Here is a 23,565-nt window from a genome sequence, read left to right on the forward strand (position 1 = left end):
TATATATATATGGAGTTTTGAAAGGTCTGGTTTGTCCTGCTCGATTAAGGTGGGTAACAGAAATCATCTGACAGAAATTGATTTAACAAACAACTCTGTGATAGTCAATACATTTATTAAAGCTGTATGACAAGACACAAAAAACTAAATTAATCTTAAAAGAAACTTTTTCTGGGGATAAAGACTTTGACGATAGTTTTTTTTTTTTTTTCCCACATTTTCTTTCACAAATAACAGCTTTGAGTTTCGTTTTCACCACAGCTCAGTTCCAGAGGAACAAAGCAATGAAACAAAAGCTTCAAATTAATCAACTTACCGCATTATTAACGTACTGAGAAAAATGGGAAGAAAAATCTACAGTACATTGATTTTAAATGGGATAATAACACCAGTTAAGGTGGGAAAAGTAGCTCCCGGTTAGCAGTAAACAAAGCTAAATCAGAGCTGTCTCACCTGTCTTTCGCCTGGATCCCTCTGTGTCTCCTGTGGACACTCTCTGTGGCTGTCTTGGACGGTACCGGTGGACAAACCTGGACAAAGTGGAGACGTGTTTCTAGGTTCCGAGGTGAGTTCTGTTCTCTAGGCTCCCATTTCCCGTTCATGAGAGTCACGTTACCCCAGGACTCACGTGATCCAGGACTTTCCTGATCTTCCCTAGTTTCACCATTAGGGGGCGACGTTTTCTGCCGCAGTGATATATTATAACCTGTCCTGTCGTAATGGCGCCAACGCCATACTTCATCCTGTACTTTTATGTTGAACATTATTGAAAAATTCATTTAAGGGAAAAACATTATTTAAATTCATTTCACACTGACACGTTTTTCCACTTACAGGTACTGAATACACACTTAAGATCAGGTAATTTTAGACCAATAACATTTTTAATACAGGGACATGGGCTCTACCTGCTTTAAACATGTTATTTTCAAAAGCTCGATTAATGGAATATATTTTTTAAATATATGGGTCGCCTAAGAAGGGAAGATGATACCCCTTTTGGCAGGCCCTTCTAAATCGTTTAATTTGACTTAGTCAATCATTTAATAATTGAGTTTATTCCAGACAATAAAAAAAAACACAATTTTAGCAACATAAAAGTAACTCCTCTCATTTAATTAACCAAAAAGACATATTCATCAAATTCCTGGTCACTTTTATTTTTCATGTAATGAGGTTTTTTTTTTTAAATCTCATCTATACTTATTTTTAACACCATATAGAATGTGTAGATATTTATCACTGCAAAAACAATTCATATTACACTTTTTTTGGGGGGTTGGTTCACAATTAATAAGACAGGTTGGTATGAATAACCATGTAAACCCCACAGGTCATCAGACCTAATCTCTCAGTGATCTCAGGACCAGAACAAAACAACGGGAAGCCATCTTCCTCTTCCTCGCCTCTGGAAATAACTTAAGCCTTATATGTGCAAAACCTTCTAGCAGCTCCTTGCAAAAATGAAGACTGAAAATATTAGTAAAAAAGCAAATATTACTGCTTAAATTCAAAAAGTATTTTTTTCTTTTTAAACATTCATTTAAGTTCTTTGGACACAATTCTGTTTTTCTTGTAAAGCACTTCTAACAGTGGTGTACATATAAACTTGAAAGGCGTGAACAAAGTTTCTCCCCTTTTATAGATTTCTTGTTGTGTCTTTTCGTGTCACAATTTGTTTCAGATCAGCAAGACAAAAATATCTGAATAATTTCAAAATGTATTTTTAAATGATTTAACGAGAGAGAAAAAAAAAACTATCCAAACCAACTTGCCCCAATTTAAAAAATACACTTAAAAGTAATAAAGTCACTGATTTATGTACATCAAATTAAAATGTAGACAACATAACTTGAAAAAGATATTTTATTTTATCATCAAAGGCAGAGGTGTATCAGGTTCAACAGTAGGTAATGGCAAATGTACAACTGAAAAAAAAAGTTAAAAATGGAACAAAAACTTAATGACAACTCAAACAAGGGGGAAGGATAAAAACAAATCTTCTACATCTGTCGGTATTTTACTGTAGGATCACTACAGATTTAATTTGATCTTTCCCTATGGATACAGCAATGAAGCTGGTCTACATTAAAAAGCAAAGCTCATCATCACCAGATATAGTTGTTGGAAGAGCACACTGAACTGTTTCACGAGCAAATTAAAACCTCCCTAACAACAAAAATAAGAAATAATAAAAACCAATAAAACCAGTTGGCAAACAGGACAGAAATTTCCTGATCGCTACTGTTCTCAAAACCAACAAACAAGTTATGTTATGCTCATACTGCTGTATTTCTATGTGCTTGCTTTCCTGGATATGAAGACAAACACAACATCAGAAGTATAGTTAACATTGACTTTTTTTTTTTTTTTTTTTTAATGACTGTGCTTGGAAATGTTACTCAGTTACACGTCTCTCGACTGTCCTCCCCTGTTCATCCTGAATTTCTTTTCTTTCTACAAACTGTAAAATCGGAGACTTCTGTCCATTCCTGCAGATGTCAGGAACTTGGCATTTTCTCCGAAGGAAACTCCAGTCACCAAACCAGTATGGTCTGAAAGGTAAACAGAAAAAATTAATAGCCATTTGAATATCTAGATTTACTGTCACAAACAGCTGATGATTGGCACTTCGTCTCCTCACCTGTGAAGTTGAGCACCTCGGACCACTGCTTGCAGATGTAGACACGGATGTCAGACCCGCCTACAGCCAGGTAGGTACCGCTCTGATCAAACACCAGAGACTTCACCTGAAAGAGAAACAAAAACTAATCAGTTTCAAAATAGAAAACTATAACCAGTCGGGTGCTGCAGCGCCGAAATGCATTTTCACTTGGTTACCGGCAGCTGGCAGAGAGGACGGAGGTTTTCCTAGCATCTTTAGACTAAACACTGAGCTAAAGGCAGAGTGTGTGGAGCTTAAAATAAAAACGTGACATAGTGGAAAACAGCTGGATCGTTTCAGAACTGGAAGCGGTTCACTCAGTCTCTTAACTGATTAAAATGCTTCTGCCAAGGAAACTTTAAAACGCCTCAGTGCCCAATTTAGAGATTTCACTGACAGTCCCATGTTGTACGCCGTGTACTTATGAAGTGTTGAAATATTTCACGTTTTTTACTGAAATAAGTAAACTAAAGAAAAAACCTTCACATCACCTCTAGCAATAAATGCATCAATCATGAGAAAAACACAGATAATGTTTAATGTTTAATTACGGCTCCTTTTGTTTTTAATATGTTCTGCTCTCTCGACTTGCTTAGAATCAGGTTTAAACCATCTCTCTTTCTGTGACGGCGTCTTGTAAAAGTACTCGCACCGCTTGAGTTTCTCCTCATTTGGTCACATTACATTGGAAAGGGTTTCCACTGCAGCACTGACTGTGTGTTCAGGGTGCCAAGAGAACCTCTGCTCCAGTTTCAAGCCTTTTACAGCCTCTAACAGGTTCTCATCTTGTACCAGCCTCCCTTTCTCTGCATCATCCCCACCGCCATGTGTGGAATTGATTTATACAGCGTTAGTGACTTGTTGCAAACCAAGAGCCTTGCTAATCTTTTCACAAAGCAGCTGTATTTTAGTGGGACTAAAACATAGTCAGCTCCAACTTATTACAAATATTTGTAATTAGGTTAGTTTCAAGGTTACTAGTAAAAACTGGTAACACCCAACTTAAAGACTTCCTTTCTAATTTAGAAAACCCACACAATTTTTCTTCCAAGTCACAATTATGAAGGATGAGTGCTTTTTGCAAGCAACCAAAATATCATACTTTGTGTATAGGAATAATTCTCCAGACAAAGTCTAGAAATACTTCTCTTCAAACACAGCAATTTCTCAACACTGACATGTTTAAGAAAAGAGAAATATTAGCCATTTTTACCTCGTAGTTGTTGTCCAGAGATATAGTCTTAAAGTTCTTCAGTTTCCTCAGATCCCACAGTTTCACAGAGCTATCCTGGGCACCTGGAAAGAAAAATAAGGGAAATCTTTTTCAAATAAAATGTGGAAAAACTCAAGAGTATTCAAAGATATATAGGTACTTTGTTACAATGTATGGGAGTAAACATTCACTGTGTAACTTGTGTTTTTTTTCCCCCTAAAACAGATATAGGTAATCTTTTCATAAAAATGAGTCACAAAGTACACACTTGGCAAGATTTTAGCAAAATACTTGATAGGGTGGACATGGCATAGTTATGTTACTTTAAATAAGATTTATCAAAAGCAGATACATTTACAGCTAGATTGTTTATTATATTTTGATCTTTACATTTAATCTTTTTAAACTAAATACCAAATGTCATGCAGACAGACAGCCTTCAATTGTCTACATGACATTGAAGACATGTAGACGGTTGTATGTCTACATGACAGTTGCATAACAGCTATTTAGCTAAATAGCTACTAAGCTATAAGACTAAGATGCTGCATCTAGGGCATTGTGTTGTGTTGAGTATGTTTCCTAATAACTAGAAATGTGCCTGAAACTTTTCAGTTCTAATGTAGAGTCAAAACAAACAAACAAAAAAAAAAGAATAAGATCAATCAAGTGCAAAGTGGAACCTGTGGCCAGATAGTATCCGTTCTCAGAGAATGCGATGGAGGTCACGGGTCCGGAGTGGCCGGGGAAGTTGGCCACGTTGGTGCGCTCCTTCAGATCCCAAATCTTGATCTGGGAGTCGGCCGTACCGGTGCCAAAAATGAGACCATCGGGGTGGAACTGGGCACAGGTGAGAGCTGTGGAACCAAGAGCAGAACAATCAGTGCTCACCTGGAGACTTCACACATAAAACCATCCACAGAGACACTTACCACAGCCAGCACTCTCATCAGTAACTTTGGTGAGGACTCGACCAGTTTGGATGTCAGAAAAGGCCCAGTACTGAAACGTAAAAACACAACCAGGTCAATATAGTGAAGCAGTACAACTTGGAGGTGTGTTCATGCAGCAAAACCCACCTGATCCTCAGAGGAGCTGAGCAGGTAGTCTCCTGTAGCGTGCAGAGACAGCCCAGTGACTCCGGCTTCGTGGGCTCGCACCACCTGAATGCAGTTGCCGCCGGTAACGGACCACACACGGATGGTGGCGTCAGGAGAGGCGGAGAAGACCACAGACTGGAGAGGAAAACAGGTTCGAATGAAATTCACATCAGGCATCTCTAAATATCCAACTATTCTTTTAAATAAAAGTCATGAACTCATAAAGAAGAAAGTCACCTGGGATGGATGGTAAATGACCGAGGTGACCTTTTTGGCATGACCTTTCAGAGTCGCCACAATCTGCTCTTCGTTCTTGTCGAACACGACCACGTTCTTATCAGCGCCACCTGGAAACAAAACAACAAGGTTTACGTCAGAGTCTTCGGGGAATTAAAAATGTGTAATAAAATTTCTGGTTAAATAATAAAGCAAGCAAAACGACGACAGATGCTTTCAGCGTACCAGTGAGCACTTTGTTGGTGTCCGAGGGACACACATCCAGGGACAGGATACCAGGAACGCTGGCGCTGTGAAGGCCCTGAAGTAAAACCAGAAGGAGATTGTGGCTATCAAAGACACTAAATAATCCAGAGAGGACACCGAGCTTCATGACCAGACCAAATCCACACTTACAGCATGCGAGGCCACTTGGCGGTACTTGCTGAGGTCTTCAGCTCTGACCAGCTCTTCTGGGACAGTTTTTCCTCTCTAGTGAAATAGAAGGAAACAGAAAGATAAAGTACAGAGCTTACACAACATGGGAGCACTGACTGCACCTCCACTGGAGAAGAAAATGCTACATAAGAAGAAGCAAAAATACCTTCTTTCTCTCTGTGGTGAGAATAGTAGCTTTGTCTTGAAGCTGCGAATGAAAACACGATTAAAACACATAAGAAAAATTAAAAACCGTAATGAACTCTGAACTGAAGTGAGAAAGATCTTACCTTCTGGATGATCTCTGGGGTCATTCCCACCTGTTCGCTGATCTCCATTGGTTCTCCACCACCACCCTAAAAATAAAAGGAATAATTCAACCTCATTGTAAAAAAAAATAAAAATAAAAATAAAAATCATGAAGATGAGGGGCTATTATTAAGACCCTTTACTAGTAAACTCCAAGCTACTCACAGCAGCAGCTGGCTGGGAGGCCGGCACAGACTGAGGAGCCACCAGTCCAGCTTGTGGTTTAAGCGTAGCAAGAGCTGTAAATTAAAAAAAAGAAAAAGTTTCTAAGAGAACCTTCATAACACAAAACAAGAAGTTTATCACATTTATCAAACGCATATTGTCCCAAAATACAAAGCTGGTTTAAAACAAAAATCCCTGCTGCCATCTGTAAGCAGACCTTCTCTTGCAGCAGTGACCTCCTTGTTGAGTCGAGCGATGACTCTGCAGGCTGCGTCATGCTGATACAGGGCGTGCGAGAGTTCCTGACGAGTCGTCTGCAGCTGCTGCCGCAGAGTGAAGCTATGCAGCATCACAGCATCCTACAACACAACACAAGGCAGGAGACTGAGTCAGTTTTTACTTTGGTTCTGAAAATACTAGTTAGTATAAGCTGCTCATTAACAGGAACTGCCAACATGACTTTCAGAAATAACTCAAGTAACATGTACTGTTGACAAAGGTTATGTATTAAATTACTCGTCTTTCCTGTTCCATTTAAAACTTTACAGATGCAAAATAAGTATTGGTGATGAAAAGCAGTATCTGAAACATAAGTAAGTATAAGTAGATTTTCTGACTGCAGCACTCACCCACTCATCTTGAAGTGACTTGAGAATGGCAGGGATGCTTGTAGCTGATGGAGCCTTTGGTCTGATTGGATGGGTCACTGAAACAAACGCACAAAAAAAAAAAAAAAATCACAGAGTTTTCACTTTACATATTTGATTCTAAACAATTTTAGACATTTAATGTCATTCAATCATCATTAGTTATGAAGGATTTGTTTAATTTGGATTTGTAAACAGAAGCTTTTACCTTTGATGTCCACCAGCTGCTCCTCGGACAGCGGCTGTCCGTTCATCGGGTCCGTCCCATTCTCAGCGATGTACTTCTCAATTAGCCTTCGCTCGAACACATGATTGGACACCGGAGAGATGCACGGGTGCTCCGGTACCTCGTTGCAGACTGGGGGAAAAGTGTATTTACTTATTATGACTCAAACTACAGCAATAATAAGGCATAAAACGCGTCTGAGAAAACTCTCCGAGGTAGAAGGCGGTCTGCATGGCGGCTAACGTTAGCCACATTAGCTACTAGCATAAGCTAACATACTGAATCCGTCTCACGAACTGATACAGTTTGACTTACTTGCACAAACCAGAGACATCTTCTCAACACAGCACTGATACTCTCCTCCTAATAGTGAAATATGCTTGCTGCGAACCTGATAGGTTTAATTCGGTAATGTATGCCTAACTTATGTTTTGCTAAAATCGTAAGTGGCACGCTGTCCTTTCATTGCCGCTATAAAAGGAACTGATATCAAGTCTTCTACGCTGTTTTCCTCATACGTCAAAACTCAAACCTCTGCTTCTGCACTGCCCTCTACTGTCAGATAAATGTAATTGTTGCGACACTTTAAGGGTGAATCAACATAAACCAGAATATAAACGGAATTTATTTAACTCAGTTAAAGTGTGAAATATTTTACTGCATTAGATTCATAGCATACAGACTGATATATTTTGCATAAATATTTTAGCTAGCCTTGATGATTATAGAAAACCACAAACTCAGTTTCTCAGAAAACTGGGCAATAAAAAGGATTGCTTCACACAGATGTGTAAACAGTATATCATCAGGCTATGTGCAGTGGGAATAAAGTTGGACGTGAAAAATTGGACCAAAAGTAATATGGGTGTCTGCATCTTCATTTTTTTCTTAATTGTAAAAATTAAGCACACAATTTACTTCAGTCTGGGCTTCAAACTTCAAAAGACTGAGCAACAGTTCAGGGCTTTTTTCATTTGGCCCTCGAATGCTTCTGCTGCTTCTGGACATTATGGTTTAAGGAGTGGTTTAACAGATAAGTCAAAAGTGCTTCCCAGGATTGTGTAGGCCACAAAACTTTGTATTTTCATTAATTGTCGACCACAGTCATCATAATGTGCAGAAATAAACACCAAAAATATATAACTTTCCATCAAAGATTCCTAGTAAAATAAATTATAACAATACATTTAGCTTTCCATTAAAGAATTTATTGAAATACACATGCACAAAAATAACTTTTAGATATGTTTGTTAAAGATACATTTTATTTTAGAGATAAGACTTTGTTATTAGATAAAGGATTACTTAAAGACATAGTTATTTTTCTAGTATACAAGGTTCAAAGATTAACTGCTTGCTTTGCTGTTACAATATTTGGAGATTCATGCCATGTGTCTATACTACAGTTTTCTCAAAGGTAAAACCACTACACCTGCAAACATACATAAACTGCAGGACACACAGGATATCTATAATGACGATTACCGTAGCAACAATAGGGAAAGAGTCAGCATGATGGGCAAGCACTTCAGTTCATACTATGTTGATGTGAAGTGATCTGAATTCTCTATTGCAACTTTAGAGTCACACTTTTGATATTATAGCCCTGGAGATGACAGAACACAAACACTCAGTAAATACAGTGCAGATCATATCTGTCCTGAGGGTTTAGAGGTAGATAACAGTAGGATATTTTAAGAGCACCATTCACCAGTGCAAAGTGAGACAGGAAACTCAACACTTCCCTCATGGTTCAGAAATCAGTACAAACCAAAGATTTAAAACTGTGCAAATAGTGCCATGATGTCTTCTTAGAATCAATGAATGGAATTCCATCTGTACTTTGCATCGTTAACTCCTGGTCTTCGTCCCCGTTTTATAAAAAGTCCAATTTCTTCGAGGTGTAAACACTGCAGGATTCTGAGCTGTCCTCGTCCAGCGGCAGCGTGGAAAAGAAGTCTTTTGATCTGCTCCTTCTTTGCTCGTCTCTGTCTTTCTTGATCTGGAACTGGACGCAGTCCTCAGATGAGTGGAGGCAGTCTGAGCCCCCAGGCATAGAGAAGGAAATCTTCTCGTCTTCCTCGTTGGATTTATCCAACTAGGGAAGGATGAAGACGCATTTTAAAAAAATAATATCATGTAGAAGACACAACTAAAGCTCATCTTTACCTCAGTGGTCAAATTACGAAGGGGTGAGCTTCCAGGCGTTTGTCTTTGTACCTCCTGGTTGTCTGCTCTCGGACTCCCTGACCCAACAGGAGTATAACCCTGTAAGTACAAACATTTGATGTTCAAGATTAAATGTTTAATCTGAATATTCATTCAAATTAAATTGTTTCAATAATATAATCTGCCTTACAGCATGAACCGGACTGGCCATAGGGGTCCATTTTCTTGGCGTTGGAGGCTGTTCGCAGTGACTATAATAGGATGGGGGCTGTGGGAGGGGCTGACTGTACTCCTGCAATAAGAAACACAGACAAGCATGAACTCGTGACATTTAAATTGACCAGACAAAAGAACTGCTTCTCTTCTCTTTTGTGCATCAGTTTTAGTTTAGATCTAATTTCACTTTGTAGCAATTAAGTTCATTCCACTGTTGAATTAGCTGTGTTGGGTGTTTTACAGCTTTATCGCAAGGGCAAATTTGAAAACAGCATTTTTGATTCTCTCTAGGATTAATATGATATTTAAGTCTCACTGATAATCAAGTAGTACATACTTGAGAAGTGAGTGAGAGAGCAAATGAAGGAAAGAAAGAAAATAAAGATGGAAGGAAGGAAAAATGGAAGGAAAAAAATAATGGATAGAAATTGGAAATGTGTGGCATGCGTTTGGATTCAACCCGCTCTACTCTGATACCTGTAAATAAAATCCAGTTGATAATGCTGTGGAGAGGTTCAAAGCAGTAAACAATTCCCCAAGCTAAATGCTAAAATAGGTTGGTGAGGCATCTAATGCAGAGAATGTCAAGGATCAGCGCAAAATGTCGGCATGACAACATAAGTAGTACCAACATTTGAGATTATCTGAAAAGCTAAATAAACCATACGCTGTTTGAAAAGTACATCACTAAATATATCCTTACACCATAAATCGAGAACATGTATGTCCCATCATGATGTGGGGATGGTGTGCCAGTGCGGTCACAGTGATGACGTGCAGATTTTAGTGAATCTCCTACCTGGATGTTAACTCTTGGCGGATTAGCTGGAGGCGTGCGGTTTGTCCTGATGCCGGTAATGATCTGTGAGACGCTGCAGTTCGGGTAGCGTTTCATGAACAAGATGAAACCAGCCAGAGACACAAACATGCCAGAAGGGACACTGATGGACTTGAAGAGTGCTCGCCAAGTGGCCCTTTTTTCTGGAAGCATCACAGAAGTAGGAAAATTAGGAGAAAAGCTTAAGCTCAAATATCTAAATTGGGGAAACACACAACACAGCTCACCAATGATATGCAAGTAGGTGGAGGACACAATGTTTCCATCCCCATCTCTGATTTCATACAGCCCGTCGTCCCTTGGCGTAAGTCTCGTGATAACGACATCGTGTACTGATCCGTTCCGGATGAGAGAGATGATACCTCTGTAGCGCAGGTCGTGGTCTATTATCTGGCCCTCACGAAGCAGCTGAACGGGGCCGCGAGGAGGTTTGGGGTCAAAGGGACCCAGTGAGGCTTCATCTGGAATTCGACTTGGGGTAAAAATGAGATGGGCATGATGGACAGGGAGAAACAAGGGTAGGTTTAGAGACTCCTTGGTGAAACGTGTAATGTTGAAGGAGTACCCTGAAAAGTATGCAGAGTAAAAGAAGGATGGATGACAAATGAATAGACGGGGGAATATTAGGGTTAGGATGGAAGAAGAAAGACAAAACATGATTATTACCACACACAAAAAAACAAACAAAAAAACAACAAACACAAGTCACGTTTTGTTTCCTCTCACCGCGAACGGAGAGGGTGCTGCGAGACAGCACGTTCCCGTCATCGTCTTTTATGGTGTAGTTGCCTTGATCTGCTTGCGTCACTCTCTCTGCCGCCCAGACTTTGCCCCCACGCAGCAGTCGTCCCCGTCCCGCGTTCGACGTTTCAGGGTTTGTGCGGTTCCACAACACGATGGGCCTGGCCTCAGGCGGCGCACCCCGACGGGAGAACTCCAACACAGAGCCATTTTCAGGGATGCCGTGCTCAAAGGTCTCTCCATAGTTCCTGCGGTACGGCTTAATGCATTCTGAAGATGTAAGGTAGAAAGCAAGTCAGCTTAACTTGAGAACTGTAGCTCAATGTCGCAGAAAAAGCATCTATTTGACTAAAATATAGGAATACAAGTAGATCTGATACGTATATCACACCAAATCAATCCAACATTTTAATACATCAATCCAAAGAACTAGTGACTGATAATTAATGAGTCTTCTGCCAGATGAAATATATATGGATTAATTTAGCCCGGGGCTAAACGTTGTCACACCTGAAACAATCAGATGAACGGTCTCGTAGGTGAAGCCAACAGACAGTTTATTGGCATAAAGTCCCTGATCTCTGAGAGTCACTTCTTTCAGGACTAACGTCTTATCTCTGGTCCACTCAAAACGTGGATCCTTCACCTGAAGATAAAGAGAGAGAGAGAAAAAACAGTCCACTCTGCTCCTCTACATCTCCCAGAAGCAAAAGTAAATAAACAAGATGTACGTCATCTGAATATTTAATATTTAAATAATTAATATAAATAATGGACAATATTAACTTTGATTGTTGGATAAATTGAAGAGTTCGCTACACCTCATTTTTTAACTGGCTTTACTGTTTGGCAATGGAGTCCCTCTGTTTGTTTAGAAATGGCAAAATCTCTGTAATAAGGACAAGAACTGCAGAGGATTGTTAACCATGCAAGACAGACCGGCAGAATATAGCAACAAGTATGAGTAGAGCACAGCTCTGATATGGGGAAAAAGCACTCTACTTTTTGGCTGTACTATAACCTGTTTGTATCTTAAGCACAGGGGGAAAGCAGTGACACACTTTCCACTCACTGTGGTTTTTTCAAGCAGGACTTGTCTCGGCCCCTCAGAGTCCGGTGTAAACGTCACAATTCTGGATGTGGAGTCCACCGGCAGTCGAAACTCCTTCCCAACACACACAGTCTGAACTTTCTCCCTTTCACCTGTTAAAGAACAGAAAAAAAAACAAAGAAGTATAATAATGAGAAAGCATTCAGTAGGTGAAAATGTTCAGCAACAAAAATACTCACTTACCTAATAAATCCCAACCTGTAGGGAGTATTATTAACACTATTAGTTATCTTATCAAGCACAAAGTGAAGATGTCATAAAAAACACATAGATTAGGGATGCTATTTATAGGCATAATTTGGCCTTGAGGCCAGAAGCAGTTCTTAGACAATCAGTCTTTATTTCCTAAGATCTGGTTTTGGAAAAGACCAAAATCCTGTTTTAGATTAGGTTAAATAAATGTATTAAAACATTTCATTAAAAATTCATAGTTTAACTATGTTAAGCTGCAGCTTACAGTTTTTGGACTAAACTTGCAAACAATAAAAATGACTCGATGTGTAGAACAATAAGTTGTCATTTCATTTGTTTTATATAACTATTCAGAAAAAAGTCTCTTTCATATGGGGATTTCATATCTATCTATCTATCTATCTATCTATCTATCTATCTATCTATCTATCTATCTATCTATCTATCTATCTATCTATCTATCTATCTATCTATCTCTTTTTCATTTTCTAGAATACCACCATCTACAGTGACTATTTTATTAATAATGCACACTGACTGGGAAGATAAAGTCACTTTGAAGAATAATTGTTAGTTAGCTACTTAGTTCTAAATCATAATATCCTAAATGCACAACATGCAGCATTATGGTGAGATTAGCCAAAAACATCCCTTCTAATCCTGACCACACTCTGAATCATTAATACACACCGTTAACATCAGGTTAACTATACAGAGTTCCACAGTTTAATATAGTTAAGTTGCAAAATGCTTTTGTAAATCAGTCAATCCTGAAAATAAGCATGTAATATTAATCATTAAGGGTTCTGGTCATCTGATTATCTTACTTATACAATGTGTACTTTTTTTTTATTCTGCTTATTTGTGTTTGTGTATTGATGTTTGTCAACAATAGTGTTATGATACAGGACACATTTCAGACTCATCCTGACAATATTGTAACATAATTAGGTAGTATGGAGGGAAGGCCTGGCTGCAGAGGATATTGTTGTTGATGCTGTTTCTACATTGTCTGTGGTTAAGTGTATTGAGGAGACCGTCATGATCATTTTTTGTTTTGTTTGTCATTTGTTCACCCACTGAGCAAAAATTCACTGTGTAACAATAAAATATCTATTCTTTTCATTTACACATGGTAGATTTGTGGTGGCTTTAAATCAGGTTCTGATTTGGGCCCCATTCACCTTGAGCCAGCCCTGCATTTCAATAATTTTTTTTTTTTAATCGGTTAAATTAAAAAACAACTTACACTGATGTAGTAAATGGGCAACATTCTTTATTTTATTTTAAAAGGTCACAAATGAAAACTGGTCTTCAAATGAGTATAACCACAACGAAAACGCAATGTTACCTGAAGAAAGGGGAAGGGCAAATAGCAGGATCGAGAAGACGTAAGAGTGCATTTTGTCCTGTAAAACACAGCAAAAGGCAGGTTGTTCCGTTGGTAAACATAATTGTCATTCATGCCCATGCACTCTCCGCTCTGAAAACAAGCGACCAGTCTGAACACCGCATGCCTTCATCAATCAACAAGCTGCCTGAGGAGGGAGCTGACTAACAAGCTCTGTGGTTTTCTCTGCGCAGACAATCTACCCCGTTAAACAAACAAACGAAAAAAATTCACAGAGCATCTTCATGCTCTGTCACTCATCAGGTTCCATCATCTGTTAGGAGACACGGGCACTCAGGTGTCAAACATGTTCCCTCCCCCGTCATTCAAACATCACTCACGGCGAAGCAACACACCGATTACTGACGGTCAACAAATGATCTCTCTGTCTCAGAGCCTCACCTGCAGCCTGGATGTAAACACCTACGCAGAAATATTCCAGCGTTAATATGGTTGAGGATAAGAGGATGATATAGCCTCGTCTGCAGAAAGCGCATGCGCACTCACCACCCTCCCCTGATGGCGATCGACACCGCCGTTCAGTGTGATTCTCAGCGGCGCTGCCACACAAAAGCACCACGTGATCCCGTTTCATGCGTCACCGCCAGCGTAAAAAGTGTATGCACAGACATGTTGAACTTAATTTACACGGTTTAACTTCTATAGCGCAAAAGATTTAGCGCTAAACCAAAATGTAACCACTGAGAACAGTGATGAACATTGACAATTTTCCCAAACGATGCCAAGTATTATACAGAAAACTCGTATTAAAACTAGATACAAATGAAGATTCATGTACGATAACATTAAAAGCCTAGAAAAGACAAAGTGCAAAAATGAATCACCTGCAAGAGAATATTTAAAGTAATTTACAAAAAAAAAACAAAAAAACAAAACAAAACAAAAAACACCTTTGTCTGTTCAATCTGTATTGGATAATCAACATGTATAAATTTAGCAAAAGTAGACAGTCAACAAATATATATAAATAAATCCGATAAAAGCCAATAATATATAAATCTAATCTAATCTAGAAAAAAAAAACGATTAATGCAACTTTTAATTTTCAGAAAATTACACAATCATGAGGCATACCTATATTTTGGTAACATTTTATTTGAAGGGGTGTGCATAAGACTGACATGGCACTGTCATAAACATGACGTAACATCTGTCATGAACATGAATAAGACTTTATGAATGTTTATGACAGATGTCATGAAGTGACATTTGGTAAATAATGACACTTTTAATGTAAAGTTGCTCTAAAAGTTGCATTGAAAGTCCATTAAAAATGCCAACTTTGCATTAAATTATCATAATTTACAAAATCATGGAAAGTTGGGACTTTTAATGGACTTTTAATGAAACTTTTAGAGCAACTTTGCATTAAAAGTGTCATTATTTACCAAATGACACTTCATGACAACTGCCATAAACATTCATAAAGACTTATTCATGTTCATGACAGGTGTTATGTCATGTTTATGACAGTGTCATGTCAGTCTTATGCACACCCCTTCAAAAAAATGTTACTCATTTTTTTTTATATTTCCAGACAGGCATCTGATTCTGTGATGGTGAACACTAGCCGAGTTCTTCTGTCATAATTATTGTCCCACATTCTTTATTGAAAATTACTGTCAAGAGTTTCACAGATAATAACCCACTGATGATTATAAATTTGGAATAATTTTAGTTTGCACTATTTTTTTGTTCATTTGTTCATTAACTTTACTTTGCCCTCTTTCAACTCCAGCCAGGTTGATGAAAGTAAGCGAAATGCTTCCGCAGGACGTGGTCGCATCTACGTAATATGGAAGAGGATGAGGGCTGCTGGGGGAAAAAAACAACAAACAAACAAAAAAAGCAGTTCTGACATTAATCTTAGAATTCTGACATTAATATCAGAATTCTGACTTTAATCTCAGAACTCTGAGATTAAAGTCAGAACTGTTTTTTTGTTTGCTTTGTTTTCAGCGCTCTCAACCTCTTTCGGGATGAGTTTTGGCGGATGGATATGTGTTAGAGTGACATGTTCTTCGATGTTTTCGTTCGTCTGTCTCTCCCGGTGTTTTGGACTCCTTTTTGGAGAAGATCTGGCCACCGAAGACAACACAAAATGGTTGTTAAGACTTATTTATTGTGTTACAAAACTTGCTTTGGGGAATGTAAATAAACTAGAAACGCAGTGCACTCTAAATCTCGTTTTTCCGTCTTTCTCTTCAGGAGATGTTGATACTGTTGGTTACAGTCTTCTGTGCGCTTTGGGGTGAGGAAAACCTTACTAATCAAGCTACATTACATTGTTATATAGTTTTATTTAAGATAAACTTAATTCACCGTCCAAGAGTTATTTATTCAAAGGACTTTGAACAGTTAATAATAATTCTGACAATCATCCATTTAAAGTTTTAAAATGTATTTAGATCAGGACACTGTGTCCTGTTTGTAACCTGCCTGTGCGCCATCTAGTGGTAGAAAATAAGACAATTATTGATGGAACTTCCAAGTTACACAAAAACGATACATTTCGGATAAACTGTGTGTGCTTCACATTTTTGTGAACATATTGAACAGTGTTTAAATTGGCTTTTTTCAAAAGCTTTAAGCATACTTCTCATTAGTACTTTTGCAAAAAAAAAAAAAAATAAATAAATAATAATCAAAATAACATCATACTCGACTGCAATAGGGGAATTTATAAGTAGTAAACTCTTAGTAAAGAGTTGAACTATTTATGAAGTTTCATTTTTAAGATAATTTTTAAGAATATTTTGAGATTAAAAAAAAATTCACTGACTCAGCAAAAATGTATTTTACTGCAGTGTCCTTAGTGGGTGTGTCAGGAAAGTTGTATATAACCATTGTTATGACAAATAAATAAATAAATAAATAAATAAATAAATAAATAAATAAATAAATAAAAATACTTAATGTCTTTTAGTTTACAACATCTTCAGGAAAGTTGATCAAACATTCTTGAAATAATGGTCTTTGTTTTTATTTTTTATTTTTTGGTTAATCAACCTTACTTAGTTTTTACCACGAGACTCAGAATTTCCTCTTTCTGTACACTTTTGTTCCTTCATCAGGTCCCTCCGCTACATTAAATGAGAACGACGTTTGTTATGGCAGTGACCTTAAATTTCCCATGCACCTTCAACCAAATATTCAACAAGGGCTGTATTTTACTCCAAGAAATGGAGGCAAGAGGAAAACACTGATGGAAAATGGGAAGGTGAACTGCCTGTTGCTGTTCTGGTGTAGACTGGGAGTAATTGTGCATGCAAATGGTGAGGTTGTCAAATGAGCTTGACACTCACATTGTCATTAGGTGTATTAAAAGATCAAAACCATTGCTGCTCGATTGTGTAGACTGACTGAGCCTGTGCTATTTTACAATGAAGGAATGAGGGCAAATGGGAAAAATTCTGGTTGTAGAGTGACAAGATGGGAAAGATTTAGGGGCTATGAATACTTTGAATGTCTGTGTAGCTGTTTGTGTTCTCTCTCCCAAATAAACCTGTTTGTGTTTTCTGTCTTTCAGGCACAGGAGCCACGACTGAAAGTTGACAGGTATAACACCAGGCTTACAAATTTAACCGAAAAGGATGAAGGAATTTATTCAGTGACATATGGCAGTACAATTATTGATGAGTTGCAATTGAAAATAAAAGGTGAGAACCTCATACTTCTCTTTGCATTGCCAAATGATGACTTAACATGTGATTTTATTATTCTGGTGTGTTCTTTTGTATAAAATAGATAAAAACAAAAGCTGGTTAGTTGCTTTGATCACCAAGAATAATTTCAAAGACTTTCTGCCTCTCTGTATATGAGGAATTACCTGGTGTCTGCTATTCTTTTGCAAGCTCTACACTGGTGGTAACCTGATCCCGTTAGTTCAGTATATTAGACTTAATGGACTTTTTGGAATCTCAAAGTTTTATTTGATGTAGTTTAACCTCTCAGGTCATTTTGCGGCAGGGCTCATTAATTTATTTTTTAATTACATTTATCAACAGTCAATAGAAATTGCCACCACAAAAACCTCATCCTGTTATTCTCCTGTTTATGATTACATTTCACTTGCAATAAAACATAAATCTGAGGTGACAGTTGGCAAGTTAGGTACTTACACTTTTATCTGTGTTTGAAGCTGTATTGTTTTAAGTCATGTAAGAACCTGTTTTTTTTTTTTTCTTAAAATTTTTAACATGCTAGTCACTTCATTTTGAATGGCTGAATTTACTCGAATCCATTTGTAGTTTTGCATTGAATTAGTCCTTTTTTTTTTATTATCATCATGTCTGACTAGTTTTTGCACACAGTTGTGTGCCAGTTATTTATTCTTTGCTTCAAACATTAGCGGTTTCGGTGGTCCTTCTGTACCCCAAGTTTGAAACCATCATCTGTCACCAAATGTTTTTTTGTTTTTTGTTTTTTTTAACAAGATCATTTAAATTCAATTCACTGATTGAGATTTTCCAAACAGAATCACCTTTTAAAAGCTTGCAGCATTCTAGAAATGTTTTGTATTGTATGTTCGGTTGAACTTATTAATTTTTATTTTCAGATTGTGCTGAAAAGATCATCAAGGATTACATGCATGATTGGTCGTATCGGCTACCTACCGCGACTCACTATGTGGAATACACTTCACCTCACAAAGAAGAGGAGACAGTAATCCTGTGGAATTTAAACAACCCTCTGAGTAAGCCAACAAGAGGAGACCTCAAGGGCAACTTCTGGACAATCTCTGGTGTCACTCAGGCAGACAACGGTTACTATAACTTCAGAGGCAAAGAAGGCACTCTTCGTCGAAGGGTATTTCTCACTGTGAAAGGTAAAACTAGAATCTTTGTTGGTGAATCCTGAAACATTTTTCCACCTTACTTGCACAGATGACATACTACTCTGCACTCTAATCTGTCAAACAGAGAACACTCGTTCCTACGATGCAGAAGTGAACGAGAATCTTCTTATTATGAGCCCATGGAGTGGAGGACCGTGGACCGTGACGTTTAAAAAAGATTTAGAAACAAGTGGACAAGTAACAATAATAGAAAATGGCGATTTGGTCAACAATGGCAACAGGTTCTCTGGGAGAATTAGTATTCAAAGTGATGGCATTAAAATAAGACATGTAGAAGCTATGGATTCTGGTATCTTTGAGTTCAGAGACCCACAAGGCAACCTGGCGTTATCTGCCCATGTGAATGTTGACGGCCATGGTGAGGCACAACACATTTACATTTTTCATGTTGAAAAAAGAAAATCAGTGATCATTCAAACTAATGTCTGCCCTCATATCTCTGTGTTCCCACAGTCTCGCATCACCTGGTCACATATGTTGTTGTTGCTGTTGTTGCTGTCGTTTTGGGGCTGTGTTGCTGTTTCTGTTGCAGAAGGAAATGTTGCTGTAAGAAGAACAAATCTGCAGCTACAGAAGGATCTGCTGTTACTTTTCATGTATGTATTTATTTATTTACTTATCTAAATTGACTCTAAAATCAGGTGTTTTACTTCATGATTAAAACTCTTATAAAAATTTCCCTAAAAAGGACAAGTCTGATTCAGCCGCCCCACCACCTGCAGTGTATTATCATGTAAGCATTTCTTTTTTTCCCCTTAAATAGCTTTATTTTAAGATATTTTTTTATCAATAGCATAAGTGCATAAAGGCATAAAGTCGAACACCCACTTCCATTCACTATAAAGGAGAAGTTTGTAATACAAATAGAAATCACTGCAGGAGCAGTAAATTTACATAAAATGCTTAGATTTATTTTAATATTCTGCGTTCAAATGCAGGGTACAAGTCGGCCAGCAGGACCAAGTTACCCGATTCAAACATCTTCAGGTTACACTCCTTATCCAGCAAACCCTCCAGCCTACACACAAGCTGTTGTTTCCATTGAACAGGTAGGTTTGATACTGAAGGGCTTCTGATGATCTTCCAAGTTTAAAACCCCTAATTAACGAATGATGTCCGTTTCTGCTGCAGTTTGTAAACTTAAAGCAACCTTTAGTTGTAGATGAAACACGATTTTTTTTTTAAATGAGCAACCACCAACAATCCAGCAACTTTTCAGAAAACCACTGCTGAGTTCATTTAAAGAGAATGGACTATCTTGATGTGAGCTTATAGAGAGGAGCTAAGGTAAAACATGGTAGAAGTTAAGTAACTGTAGATTATTGCTAATAAATTACAGCAGCATCACGTAAAATTCTGAAATATCAAAGTGACTCAAATTCTCCAATATCATGATATATTTGTTGCAAGCATTGCACTTCCCCATTTTGGAACAATAAAAGATCATTCTATTCTATTCTATTCTATTCTATTCTATTCTATTCTATTCTATTCTATTCTATTCTATTCTGTTCTGTTCTAAGAATGGTTATGTTGTCTTCTTTTTCATTAACATCTAAAAAATAGGTGCCATTTTCAGTAGTTCTGCATTACCATTGCTCTAATTAATCAAATTAATTGAAAATGGACAATAATCCCTCTTGCTGTTTATAAATATTTATTGTATTTATTTATCTTTGCATATTTTCCCTATATTTGCAGTAGTGACTCACTATTTCTGTTTTTGTTCTACAGCCTTTGCAGCCTAACGCCGCTGTGTACCCCCCACAGCCTGCCAGTGCCTATCCTCTACAACCAGCCAGTGTAAACCCACCACAGCCTGAACCTAGCCTATACCCTCCCCTTTCTGAGGTACATAAACACAGTTACAAATAACATTTTTGGCATTTCACATTTAATTGTTTTCCTGCTTTATCTTTTCTATGAAACTGCTGTTTTCAGTTTGGACCTCCAGCGTCTCAGGGATCTGCAGCAGCTCCCACGTTCAGCTCAGACGCGTTCTCCCCTGATGCCGAGCCGAGATTTCAGCTAAAAGGATTGGCTTTTCCCTCAGCTCCCCCTCTCAGTTCAGATGCGCCGACCTGTGATGTCTACAACTCGGATAAGCTGAACTTTTTATGAACACTCTTCCGAGCGCTGTGTTGACGGAGCTGTTTCAGCCTCTACTGGACTTTTCATGCTTTATTTCTCCAGAGGCCTTCTAAGAATCCAGGGACCACGCTGCCTATAATAAAAAGACACAAATCACACATAATCAGGTATAAGCAGGCACGGACTGGGGCAATAATCCACACCAGGAATTTGGTACAATCGCAGCCCACCACCAAGACTCAGTTAAATTTAATCAATACTGAGACAAACCACTATTGGTCCAGACCAGCAGTGGAGTTTACGTTGAAGCAAATAAAAATGCTTCATATACATTTTAGAATATACATATGACATCTTTAAGCAGAAAAAGACAGCAGCTAAAAAACAATGAGAACATTTTTTCCAAATTTAGTAGTTTAACCATTTAACCTCTACAATTTCAAGATTGCATGTTACATCTGGAACAGATGGTGCCACCAAGACTGCATCAAGAACCCACCAGTTGATCCAGAATTTTCTCGTGCTGTGCATTTGGTTTTTGCATTTGAAAGCTAAAAGTTAACAGGGTGAAGGTGTTCTGATCGAAGTGTAGTCAGGTTTTGGTAAAAAGATTTGTGCTTTCTTCCTGTGTGTTGTTAGGTGACGAATGTATGAGGTCACATAATCCGCTTGAGCGGGATGGGGAAGGTAAATATCGGCACCCTCCGTTTCTCTCTCGCCAGAACATGAATGTCGTGCAATCTCACAGCACGGCATGCACTCCGATGTCACCCACAGATGGCGCCAGACTCTGTTTACATGTCGTTATTTTTAGTAGAGATCTCATCAGGCAAGTCCAAAGAATAAAAAAATAATAATAATCAACTTTATATCATCTGTAAAATGTTTCAAGTGCAAATCCGATTCACTGCGAACACAATGACTCACTACAATTATTGTAGCCAGTAGACAAATCAGTTTGTGTGCTGGAACAACGCAATCAGAGAAAATGTCAAACATGGAGCTGTTTACATTAGATTAGAAAAGATCTGCTAGCACTGGGTATCATCTGGACAAGAACAGGACTCTCAGAAAAAGGTTGTAAATCGCTAATATAATTGATGCATGAGCTATGAAATAGTTTAGGTATACAGGTATCTATGTTTATATATGAACTGATTAATGTAATGAGATTGTATTGAATTTTTACTTTTAAATTGTGTTTTCTCAGGTAAAAAACATTATGTTTAAACTGCCATATTAACAGTTATATAAATGCATCTCAAAGAGTATCTAAAAGAAATCACTATATCAGAAATGCCTTCAAAGGAGCATAGATGTAGATTTTTACCCTTGTTACAGTTTTACTTTTTTTTTGCTGTATACACCACTTTCTCTGAGACTTTTTGATGTTAGGATTAATTGCTGCTCTTTTTTTTTTATTTTTTTTTTTACCATACTCAGTTTTTTTTGTACAACATTGGTATGTAATTCGTGTCTGTATATTATTGTTCTTTGAAACTTGTTGCTACATCAAAAGGACTTAATTTTCACTTTCAACACAGTGAAAATCACCATTAAGGATTTTGAATTTTTGTGAATATAGAAATATATCTACTTATAAAATTATTTATAAATAAAATTATTGAGTGGTTCAGCTTAAAGACGACCTCCTCAATTACTCCATCGAATTATTGAACTTCAAAACTGTTCATTAATCTGACATGTTGACCTTACAAACAACACCCAATGAACGTGAACTGAAGGTGAGATCAACTGCTCTCAAGTAAAATTTATCATTTGGTTTGAATAGAAAAATGTTCAAGAAAATTGAAGAAAGAAAAAAAAAAAGAAGTAAAATTGTCAACAAGCTTGATGTGATGACAGGAATGTGGAGCTTCGATGACAGTGTTTCTAAATGTTTAAGCTCTGAGGTGTGTGTGTGGCTTTGGTGCTTTTTCCCCCCCCTCCTTTCTTGTGCGTTTTTCAGTGCATGGACCTGTTGCTAGTTTGCTTACCTCTCTAGAACCAAAAAAAATGCAATTGAAAGTCTGTTTGTGTGCCATTTAAACATTTTATGTATTTGGTTACATAAAATAATAGTGTATGCAATCCAGCAATTTTAAACACATTTGTAAGTGTGACGGGGTTTATTTTATTTTACATTTCTTAAACGCTGCAATGATGTCCCTTTATATTCAAGCCTTAATAAACTGGCCTTCCAATTCCATATAACAATAATTTTTTTTCCCACTTTTTGAAATGTCATATTTTTCTGAATACTTTAAGCAGGTTGCCCACGTGTAAAGTGTGTAAAGCTGCAGCTCTTCTCTCTCAGGACAGTGTGTCTTTTTGGTGAATCTATAATTCAGATTTCTTCTGCAGAATTTTAAATGAGCCAGGGAAAAGGGTGATTCAGTCAGTGAATACCCAGATGCTGGACCATACACTTGGATCCAGGGCTTCTGGTATTAAGCAGTCCTTCTTTTGCCAGTGAAGTGGAGGAAGGAACAGGATGGATAAGATGATAAAGTTCTTGTTAAAATGTGATGCCACATATTCATGCAGAGAAACTCCTCCTTTTCCTCGTAGAACTGAAAGTGAGTTAAAGCTGCAGAATGTAGCTTCTCTAAAACACAAATGCTTTTACATATTTGTTAAAACTATCATTGTTGTTACATTATAATATTAGGGGCCAATAATCTGTAGAACGAAAAAAAAAAAAAATCAAGCTCCTTTGCCTTGTCCTGTGGTTCTGCTGTCATCTACAGAAATACTCTGTCAGAAACAACCAACCAGAAATACGAGGAAGATCTTAGCGCTGTCAATTACTCTCATGTACGTGCTGCTCAGACTTCACAGTGACGGTTTGAGCAAATTTGCATAAACCATATTTTTTGTAAAAGTTATTTTGTAGCTTTAATCCAAAGCATTCTGGGATTAATAGTTTTAACACCAGTCTCTTTGATCCCTGAGACTA

At 37.7% G+C, this 23,565-nt stretch overlaps 4 protein-coding genes across 7 annotated transcripts in view; 1 reads left to right on the plus strand and 3 right to left on the minus strand.

The window, feature by feature from the left end:
- The window catches only part of tcirg1b (T cell immune regulator 1, ATPase H+ transporting V0 subunit a3b), an 8,852-nt gene extending 8,208 nt beyond the window's left edge, over window positions 1-644 (minus strand). The window contains exon 1 of the mRNA XM_007548255.2: window positions 454-644. The gene's annotated coding sequence lies outside the window, so the exon portion shown is untranslated. The remainder of the gene's footprint in view (window positions 1-453) is intronic.
- A 1,204-nt stretch (window positions 645-1,848) lies between these two features.
- Window positions 1,849-7,488, minus strand: prpf19 (pre-mRNA processing factor 19). Its single transcript, XM_007548256.2, has 16 exons — window positions 7,295-7,488; window positions 6,962-7,111; window positions 6,736-6,812; window positions 6,324-6,465; window positions 6,107-6,180; window positions 5,923-5,988; window positions 5,799-5,840; window positions 5,612-5,686; window positions 5,441-5,516; window positions 5,216-5,325; window positions 4,958-5,113; window positions 4,811-4,880; window positions 4,562-4,735; window positions 3,879-3,961; window positions 2,645-2,750; window positions 1,849-2,555 (listed from the first exon to the last, which is right to left on the minus strand). The coding sequence occupies exons 1-16, from the start codon at window positions 7,311-7,313 to the stop codon at window positions 2,458-2,460; spliced, it is 1,518 nt and encodes a 505-aa protein (XP_007548318.1). The 5' UTR covers window positions 7,314-7,488; the 3' UTR covers window positions 1,849-2,457.
- A 687-nt stretch (window positions 7,489-8,175) lies between these two features.
- Window positions 8,176-14,157, minus strand: LOC103135498 (uncharacterized). Of its 2 annotated transcripts, XM_007548257.2 has the most exons (11): window positions 14,039-14,157; window positions 13,598-13,655; window positions 12,238-12,252; window positions 12,016-12,146; window positions 11,454-11,589; window positions 10,929-11,213; window positions 10,430-10,768; window positions 10,164-10,345; window positions 9,339-9,440; window positions 9,149-9,247; window positions 8,176-9,077 (listed from the first exon to the last, which is right to left on the minus strand). In XM_007548257.2, the coding sequence occupies exons 2-11, from the start codon at window positions 13,647-13,649 to the stop codon at window positions 8,856-8,858; spliced, it is 1,563 nt and encodes a 520-aa protein (XP_007548319.1). In that variant the 5' UTR covers window positions 13,650-13,655; window positions 14,039-14,157; the 3' UTR covers window positions 8,176-8,855. The 2 variants fall into 2 exon arrangements, with proteins under 2 accessions (XP_007548319.1, XP_007548321.1); XM_007548259.2 differs by lacking the exon at window positions 12,238-12,252.
- Window positions 14,158-15,585: 1,428 nt separating this feature from the next.
- LOC103135499 (uncharacterized) lies at window positions 15,586-22,145 on the plus strand. 3 transcript variants are annotated; one of them, XM_007548261.2, is made up of 11 exons: window positions 15,586-15,761; window positions 15,866-15,908; window positions 16,732-16,877; window positions 17,187-17,316; window positions 18,216-18,485; window positions 18,580-18,873; window positions 18,969-19,111; window positions 19,204-19,248; window positions 19,454-19,564; window positions 20,250-20,366; window positions 20,457-22,145. In XM_007548261.2, exons 1-11 carry the CDS (start codon window positions 15,672-15,674, stop codon window positions 20,634-20,636), a joined length of 1,569 nt encoding a protein of 522 aa, XP_007548323.1. In that variant the 5' UTR covers window positions 15,586-15,671; the 3' UTR covers window positions 20,637-22,145. The 3 variants fall into 3 exon arrangements, with proteins under 3 accessions (XP_007548323.1, XP_007548322.1, XP_007548324.1); XM_007548260.2 differs by having other exon boundaries at window positions 15,589-15,761; window positions 19,454-19,563; window positions 20,246-20,366; XM_007548262.2 differs by lacking the exons at window positions 15,586-15,761; window positions 15,866-15,908 and having other exon boundaries at window positions 16,841-16,932; window positions 19,454-19,563; window positions 20,246-20,366.
- The last annotated feature ends 1,420 nt before the right edge of the window (window positions 22,146-23,565 follow it).

The sequence above is a fragment of the Poecilia formosa genome, unplaced genomic scaffold (assembly GCF_000485575.1).
Source record: "Poecilia formosa unplaced genomic scaffold, Poecilia_formosa-5.1.2 Scaffold26, whole genome shotgun sequence".
Lineage (NCBI taxonomy): Eukaryota > Metazoa > Chordata > Actinopteri > Cyprinodontiformes > Poeciliidae > Poecilia > Poecilia formosa.

What these genes read in the sequence shown, in the direction of transcription:
- prpf19 (XM_007548256.2), bottom strand. An exon ending in TCATTTACCATCCATCCCAG is followed by an intron (nt 5,114 to 5,215) that starts GTGACTTTCTTC and finishes TTTCCTCTCCAG; the next exon opens with TCTGTGGTCTTCTCCGCCTC. An exon ending in CGGATACTATCTGGCCACAG is followed by an intron (nt 3,962 to 4,561) that starts GTTCCACTTTGC and finishes TTTTCTTTCCAG; the next exon opens with GTGCCCAGGATAGCTCTGTG.
- LOC103135498 (XM_007548257.2), bottom strand. Translation starts at nt 13,649, where the DNA reads ATGCACTCTTACGTCTTCTCGATCCTGCTATTTGCCCTTCCCCTTTCT. An exon ending in CGCCAAGAGTTAACATCCAG is followed by an intron (nt 9,441 to 10,163) that starts GTAGGAGATTCA and finishes TTCTTATTGCAG; the next exon opens with GAGTACAGTCAGCCCCTCCC. An exon ending in TTCGTAATTTGACCACTGAG is followed by an intron (nt 9,078 to 9,148) that starts GTAAAGATGAGC and finishes ATCCTTCCCTAG; the next exon opens with TTGGATAAATCCAACGAGGA.
- LOC103135499 (XM_007548260.2), top strand. Translation starts at nt 15,672, where the DNA reads ATGTTCTTCGATGTTTTCGTTCGTCTGTCTCTCCCGGTGTTTTGGACT. An exon ending in CACTGATGGAAAATGGGAAG is followed by an intron (nt 16,878 to 17,186) that starts GTGAACTGCCTG and finishes TCTGTCTTTCAG; the next exon opens with GCACAGGAGCCACGACTGAA. An exon ending in GCTGTTGTTTCCATTGAACA is followed by an intron (nt 19,564 to 20,245) that starts GGTAGGTTTGAT and finishes TGTTTTTGTTCT; the next exon opens with ACAGCCTTTGCAGCCTAACG.